Source organism: Vigna radiata, chromosome 6 (genome assembly GCF_000741045.1).
Source record: "Vigna radiata var. radiata cultivar VC1973A chromosome 6, Vradiata_ver6, whole genome shotgun sequence".
Taxonomy (NCBI): domain Eukaryota; kingdom Viridiplantae; phylum Streptophyta; class Magnoliopsida; order Fabales; family Fabaceae; genus Vigna; species Vigna radiata.
Window position 1 is genome coordinate 10,004,535 of NC_028356.1, and position 8,747 is coordinate 10,013,281.

The following is an 8,747-nucleotide window of genomic DNA, read 5'->3' on the forward strand; positions in this document are numbered from 1 at the left end:
AGAGGGAAACACCTCCATCTTGCATGAAATGCCATAGCCAGCACTTGAGGCAGCAAATTACCCCTTCATACACATTTCATCAACAAAATATAAATCATTAAACAGCGTATCACACATCCTTACAGTAAATTCTAGCAAAATCAAGGTTTGCTCCCAACCTCCTAGAATCATCACAATCAGGAAGTTACCATCTGAACAAGATCGTGGAAAGAATACTTTATTTTTGCTGCCAGCAAAATTAGACAAATTGCAACCATAATCTAATATGTTACGTTACCAGCAGAATTAGAAAAATTGAAAATTAATATTATATATGTTTTTACAACCAAACATACTTTCAATTTCAACAGCTAATACAGTTTCACAAGCCAATTTTGGCTGCTGAATGCAAATCTTTAACACTACTCTTTCCAGCCTTGCTTCTCTTATAGCTCTTGGACGGAGTCAAATAGAATCTCAGCAAACCAGTGTCAGGATTATTTGGCGAATATCTAACACTCCGGTTCCTCTGAAACATAAACTCGTGTCTCCCATTACTCCCTTTGCTCTCAGAATCATCGGCGAAACCATCCGTTCTACAAGGGCTTCTACAGCTAACGCTATAGCTTCGCATAAGCTTCTGACCAACAGGCTCACTTGCTTGCACATTAACCACCCTCCCAAGCCTCTGCAAAGACTCTGCAAGTGGCTTATCAACCACAACACCAGAATCACACTCCTCTTCCCCAATCCTATCCTGCCTTCTCTCAGTTCTCTGTACTAAACCCAACTTGCTCCACACATCGCGCCATTTCTGCAACTTCTTGACACCCTTTTGCCTATTGGCAGAACCAGAAACATCCTTGGAATCAGATTCCATCACACAACCAGATTCAACAGCATCAGCTGAAGATCTCACATAATTGTCCATCAATTCTTTTTCAGTAATTAACAACTTGGCACCATAGAAGGTGGCCGGAGACACCTTCGGCGACACCTTCGCATTCACATTCGCATTAGACGTTAATTTCAACTCATCAAGCCCCGAAATTGACTGCCTCCTACGAGAGCTTGATCTATCAAAACCAAAACTCCTTCTACCATCGCCAGAACTTCCCAAACCAACACTGTTATTGTTGCTGTTGCTGTTAATGGAATTGGAATCTTCATCGACTGAAAGCATCGGTGAAAGCCTAGAACACGATTTCCCAATCAAACACCCATCCCAGGAAGCGCGAGGGCAATCGAACGAGATTCTTCCCGCTTCAATCGAAAACCTCGGATCCGCGTCGCAGGATCTTCTCCCTAAATTGCATTCTCCAACCTCCGATTGAGTCTCTCTCAATCCCTGCGCTCTTCGCTTCTCTGCATTTCTCTTCACACTACTATCAGCGTCAGAGTTTTTCTTAGCCCTGTGTTTCCATTTCCACTTCTTGAACTTCTCTGCGGCGGCGTTCCAGAAGGTCCTGGAATCCCTGGCACCATTCCTCTTGCGGAGCTGCAGCTCGAGATCTATAAACTCCTTCACCGTCTTGGTTTCCTCGTCGGCATCATCGTCGCCGTCGTGGGAAACCCTAACCTCGGAGGCGTGTTTGCGAGAGCGGGATTTTCGTAAGTCGTCGCGGTTGAAGAGATCGGAAAGGGAGCTGCGGGGGCGGACCTCACAGGAGCGGCGGCGGGGGTCGTCGGCAGCGGCGGTGGGGCGAGAGCAGGATTTGGAGCGGCGGAGTGAAGGAGATGGAGGGGAGTTGTCGGAGGGGATACCAGCGAGGCGCTCGCGGAGACAGAGGGCGCAGAAGCCGGTGATGGGGGCGGTGGGGTGGCGGTGGCAGGCGGAGAGGCGTTGGGATTTGGGAGTCATGAGTGCAGCATGCGTTGGTGTGTGTGAGTGTGAGTGAGTGTTGATGGCAATGCCATTGTTGTGTTTGTTATGAAGAGAGTGGGAGACACCGCATAAGTATGCACACAACAGTACGGAATCTTCTCATCATTCATCATTCATCATTCTTAATTATACAATTAAACCCTCCTTAACCCCCTTTTTTTCTCTCCTCCTATCAATTGAGTTGTTGTTACTTTATGAGCCACACATTCAACTTACACGTCAAGAAATTAATCTTATTAATTACACAACCAAAACATCTTAATTACACATTCAATTCTCGTTAATACCTGAATCTTCAAAATTCGGCCATTTATTCAACATTTGCGTGTGCTAATCATATAATCTCTAAAATAATTGCAAATTACTCTCACTTTAACAGTTGCGGATTTAGGTTATTTTAAAAAATAATAATAACATTTATTTTTGTAAATACATATTTATTTGTACGCATGGAATATAAGACCTTTCGAAAGTTCGTTGGAAGAGCTTCAAATCAATGAATGCAGTGTCTTCTGCAACTAAAATTAGAGATAGAGACCACCATGGAACTACATTTGTACATAATAATTAGAATATATATATTATATAAATAATTTTGAATTATATAAACTAGTTTTAAGTTATAAAAAAAATAGTTTGGGTTTGAAGGCACCTACAAACTTGTGTTTTTAAATAAGTTATAAAATGAGGAGTTGACCTTATGGTTTGCGAAAATTTACAAGTCAACCCTCTCAACTGAAGCAAAGTTGAGAGTGATCTGTTTGGTTTGGCGTGAAGCGTGGGAATCTTACAGCAGTAGAAATTTTGGCAAAGTTACAAGCACTGGGATGCGAACCCTAAATGGTCACCGCACGTGCACCACTTCTTGAAATTATCGCTTTCAGCCTTTTCATATGTTTCTTTTAACATTATCAAAAGCATACAGGCTTAATTAATTCTTTAATTTCATCAACATCTTACATCTAATTAAACTCAATTTTATGACATTTATTATTTTTTTTTATTTCGGGTTAAATGTAATCAATTAAGATAGTTCAATATGTAGTTCTACTGTTGAATTAATTACAATGGCTTCTTCCACCCTATCATCTTATTTAATTTTCTTCTTCCTTTTCGAAATTTTATTTGAAGCGTTTGGAAGGTTTTGTTGCTTCCTCGACCACCATTTCTTTTCCTTTCATCTTTCTAATTTTTGCAAAAAAATTTTAACTACAAAAATAACATTTTTTTATTTTTAACTATATTTATTTACTTTAATCTAAAACTTTAAATTTCTATCCATTTTCACTTGTACAACCCCACCTTTTAACTCTTACTTATTTTCTTCATATTCGTTTGGTTATTCTTTACTAGTTTTCTTCACTGTTGTTTTAGGGTATATTACAGTTTTTTTTACTTTGAATCTGTGTTGTTTTGTCGCTGATAACTTTTTTGACAAGTATACCACCAAATCGTTACAAGTAATACAGTGATAAGTAAAGTATCATTCTCCCAAGGGACTTGTGCAACACATGACAATTCTTCCTTTTATAACTCAATTAGACATCAAAATACACAAAACAATACAAGAAACTATTTTTGGTATTTTATCAAACAGTTGGTGTGCCAGGAATTGGCTTTTGACTAACATTACAGTAACATTTGGATAAAATATGTTCTTTGTTCAAGCATTCACATAAGCGTATCTTGATTTAATTCCTTAAAGGAAGTTCTAAAATTATCTATTAAATTATTAATTCCTTAATTAATTCAACAGATAATTTTGCATTAAAATCAGATATTTAGAATGACCAAAAGTACAGAAGTTATTCCTAGCGTAATCACTTTTAGTTTCTTTTCTTACTGGTTCTAAAAATACTTCTCAGTACAAAAGAATCTTTAAAAAGAATTATATTTCCGTCTAAAGCAAGTTAAGAAAAGAACAAGAAGAGAAACATATATTGCACAGGAAATTTGCATTAATGTATCGTCATACAACCAATTCCAATGAACAAAAAAACTAGCTTCTCCTAGACATCTAAAACGTACTCTTTACGGCAATTCCTTGCAGAAAGTGAAGTCTTGATGTCTTGAAGGGTCTCCTAAAGGTCTTCTCTAGTTCTCCAAAGCGTTTTTCTATTTTTCGTGTCAGGAGATGGTTCCTTCCTGCCTGTCACGTCTTTTAAGAGCCAGTTAATTTAATTAATTCGCTCAGCGCAAAGGTTGGTGTGCGTTGTACGAATTAATTTTAATTCATGCACTCAACTGCTATAAGCGCACAGTATCTGGTGCGCTATGCGAATTTTCAAAATGCCGCCCTCTTTTCATTTTCATGATTCACTCAGCGCACAAGCCTTGGTGCGCTGTGCAAATTTCTTTTTCTGCCTCTGCGAATTTTTGCTTGCGCTCTGACAGATTCCAATTTATACATCTTTTCCTAAACAATAATTTACTTAACAATCTACTTCCTATTACAACATTTCACTGAGTAATAACATAAATAATTACAAGATTAAGATCATTTATAAGTGTAAAAATAAATATTTTTCACACTTATCAGTTGCTGCTTGTGCACTGTCATTTTGTTGGTTCTATTGTTAGTCGTCTTAACAGAGCCCACGAAGGCCAAAATGGATATGGAATCCGTTTGGCCTTCAACGGATGTCCGACATCCATAGAGAAAAATTGAATGATTCTGGTACTCCTTGTTCTTGACGAGAAGCGGGTATAAGAATGGAGAGTGTGGAGACACTCGGTAGCTGTAATGGGAAGCTGAAAAAATAATTGAGTTCCGTGAATCATTGGATGGAAAGGTTTCGATTAAGGATAATGGGATTCATAAGAGATAAGGATTGGTATTAATGGTGATGAACTCCAGATTAAAGAATATCATAGGTGCAGTAAAGATGGGAGCAAAATAACAAAATAAAACAAAACGCATAAAATTACATAAAATAAAATGAAATAAAGTAAACAGAACATAAAATAAAATAAAATAAATCAAACACAATAAAATTAAAAGAGAACAAAATAAAATAAAACCAAATCAAATAATATCAATTTAAAACAAATTAAATAAAATTAAATCGAATTAAAGCAATGAAACGAAAATGAGGAAGAACAAATGAAGGAAAAAGAAAAGAAAGGAAAGAAAGAAGAAATGAGAGGAAGTGAAACGGAAATAAAGAAGTGAAATAAGGAAGAAAAGAATCTGTGAGAGATGGAGTGCAGCTGCTGCGTATTGAATAAATAATAGGAGTAGGATATTCAAATTAATTAAAAAATCCTAAATGGTAAAAGCAAAAAGTATTAACCTAAATATAAAATTGGAATTAAAAAAAAAAAATTGGAGAAGTATAGGAAGATGTGGTGGTGGAGAAAAAAATTTGGAGAAGGGTACAGTTATATGCTCTGGATAATCGATTTCATAAGGAATATTTGGCTGACCGAAAAATCAATGTTGACCAGAAAATGGATTCTAGAAGAAGGCGATTTTGAAAGTTATCTGAAAATAAATTTTGGAAGTTAGTTTCGAAAAATATTTCCAAAAAAAAAGTTGGAAACATATTTTCCTTTTGTTATGTAACTTTCAAGTAAAGGCAAAAGGAGAAATTAAATAAATTGATAGGTGGAGGAAAAAAAATTATAGATTGCAAGAAGCGACATCCTAAGTTATTTTATTAAAAGAGCTTTCTGCAATCCATTTTTTTCTTTTAGTACCCCACACTTTTTATAAAAGGCCAAAATAGCCTTTTGATTTCGACTAGGTTAAAAAAACCTATGACACATTTTTTTTCTCTTACCTTTTCTTGAGTCCTTTTAGCTCCTTCAATCCTTGGAAGTTACTCCCTCCATCATCACATATTATTTTCTGTACCTCCAATTCCCTTTTTATCCTTATGTAATATTTAAATAGATATGAATATACGTTAAATTTTTAAACAGAACGGATATCAACATACAGATATCCACATATGGATATCAACATCTGTTTGAAGGACACACGGATGTCAACATCCGTATAAGAATATATCTGATATTATGTTTGGATATGTGAACAGGAGAAGGCAATGTGTGGAAGAAGTTGATGTTTTGTTGGGGAGTGGGGGCCACGAGATTATTATTGAAACAAAGGGAGTGGGGTTTCTGTAATAAAAAAGAAAAGGGATTAGGAAGGAAGTTTTATGTGAAAGTGCTTCTGGTATGTGTAGGTAATGGAAACTGTGAAAGAGAAGGAAAAAGATATAATAAAATAGTTGATTTTGGTAGTAAATAGAGGTGGGTCCCTTTGCGTAAAGACAAAAAGGAGGGAAAAGTGTGTTCTTTGGGTTCACATAAGGAGCTTAGTAATCTCAAGACGTTTTGGGAGATTAAAGAAGGAAGAGCATGCGTGTGGTGAATGGCCTTTTTCTGTGCGCGAAGAATGGTGGAAGAGAGAAAGTAGTTTATGTGCAATCTAAGAAAAATAAAAGTGAAGGATGAAGAGGCGTAGGGAAATTTAGGGTTTTAAAAAATGTAAATAAAATTAAATTAATATAGAGTATTTTTGGAATTAAAAAAATAATAGGGAGGTTCATGAAGTACTTGGGGTGGTGGAGGGAGCAACACCCTCAATCCTTTTCTTCTCTTTCACAACTTCCCTCGCCACTAGCCCACATTCTTATAGCGTGCCACCCCATTGCTACCTAGTTAGTCCAGGCAATGACCTCCATTAACCTGCATTTTCATTTTCTCATTATTCATTAGTTGTCTGATTATAGAGGAGTGGTGTAGCTTTTTGTTCCGGTGTAATGAGCGGATACTAGAGTACAAAACTGGACTATGATATCGGATTTGGTGAGGGAAAATCGGATTAATGTGTTTTGGTTAACATAGAAAAAAGATTTAATCATTTATTAAGTTCCTAATTTTGTTGAGAAATATGCTCCTTGCTTTTATTTTTTTTGTCTCAATCTTGAAGCTTTATTTTTGAAAGGTTGAAGCAATTAGGTTATTGGTTATTGTTGTTTAATTTTAAAACTTAGAACTAAATTTGGATAAAATAAAATAGCAAGGACCAAATTGAGACAAAATAAAATAATAGGAACCAAATTAAGAGTAATGCAATGTCATGTGGCACTGTCAGTACCACATGACACTATCATTGCCACGTGGCATAATGTTAGTTTGGCATGTGACCTTTTTTATAAATAAATAACTAAATAAATAAATATATATATATATATATATATATATATATATATATATATATATATATATAAATAAAATAATACAAAAATATTTAAAAAATTCAAAAAAATCACTAATTGACCGTGACACATTTTTAGCAGTGTTAGTACGAAAATAACGACAAGAACCTAATTGCTCGATTTTTCAAAATTAGGGACTCAATTGAGACAAAAAAAATAAGTGTGGAACCTATTTGAGACTCCTCAGAAAAATTAGGGACCTCGAAAATATTAAACCTAGAAGAAATATTGAATTACACTATGCAATGAGCATTAGTTGGATTGCGTGGGAAGTGTTGTCATTGAATTGACAAATCCAGTTTCATTGCACCGCATTAGGAATGCAAGATGTTGATTTTTTTTTTCAAAAAATCATTTTTGCATTTATACTATGGTAAGAACTCGTGGTGGGAGTATGGTGCAACCAAAATGTGTGGAGATCTTCCATCAAGCGAAGTGCAAATCTACAACTGGGTTGAGCATGCACGGTGGTTGCTTGCATTGATATTTCTCAACAAATACTAATAGCGTAATGGCAGATAATGCATTGTAGATTTGCCTTAATGTGGTTGACAATGGTGAGGCGTAATGGCTAAAGGTGGGTTTAGCAGTCGTGACGGATAGCGAGGGAATAGATGACGGAGGTGGAGATGTGAAAATTGGAGAATAAGAGATTGTTTGTGTTTTCTACATTTTGGTTTTGCAAAGAAATGGTTCAATGAAGGAGAGAGTGAAAGAAAAATTTGGGTTTTATTTTCTTTTTTACTTTGGAACTTTAGAGGAAAAAGAATAATGGAAGGATGACACAGCAACATTCATTTGACACTTGACACTTGACACTTGACACGTATAATAGGATAAAATATTTGTAAGAATAGTATCAAATGTAGAAAAATGTATCTATTAAAGTATCCTGAACATGAAATATGTATGAGATGGTGCATGCAATCCTTATTTTTTGTATATAAAATATTTTAGGTTTAATCATTTCAGAAGTTGTTGCTTTTGTTGGAAGTTTCAAATCGATTCCTCAATTTTTTTTTCTCAATTGAGTCCCTAATTTTGAAAATTTGAATCAATATAACATTTGTCGTTAAATTGATTAAACGACGTAAAAAAACTCAGTGACATGGCTTATTGAACAACGACGTGGAATCAAATCAATCAAATGAATGAACTAGAAACCCTAGCCATGTCATCGTCTTCAACCTCAAACTAGAAACCTTAACCACACTAGACCATCGCAATGCTGCCATCAAACCATATCGTCAACCACCAAAAACAACGCCACATGACCCTGCACCATAGAGACGAACGTGAGGCAACACCATCCATTGATGCAGAGACCACCATGAGCAGCTTCGCCTCCTCCATCGCACAACTCATTCGCACCACCACCATAAAATCATGAGCAACCTACAAGAACGAACAATCAAGAACCACTTCATTGCGTCAACGTGAGCCTTAACTCAAAAATTCATTACATAATCTTGCTCCACCATTGCAAAATGAAAACAAAATGAAATTAAAAATTTTCGATGAACAACATGTTAGAATTTATGATTCAGAGATTCACAATAAAGAGCAATAAACCACATGCATTAAATTCTACAATGAAAGCAGTTCCCAATATTTCTATAATAATAGAACGGAAGCGTACCTGAATTGGACATTGG

At 35.7% G+C, this 8,747-nt stretch overlaps 1 protein-coding gene across 1 annotated transcript; it reads right to left on the minus strand.

Annotated features, from left to right (window-relative positions):
• Positions 1-285: 285 nt before the first annotated feature.
• Positions 286-1,980, minus strand: LOC106763902 (UPF0503 protein At3g09070, chloroplastic). The gene has a single exon (XM_014648077.2). It carries the CDS (start codon positions 1,838-1,840, stop codon positions 362-364), a length of 1,479 nt encoding a protein of 492 aa, XP_014503563.1. The 5' UTR covers positions 1,841-1,980; the 3' UTR covers positions 286-361.
• Between the last annotated feature and the right edge of the window lie 6,767 nt (positions 1,981-8,747).

Coding starts and splice junctions, on each gene's coding strand:
- LOC106763902 (XM_014648077.2), bottom strand. CDS start 1,840: ATGACTCCCAAATCCCAACGCCTCTCCGCCTGCCACCGCCACCCCACC.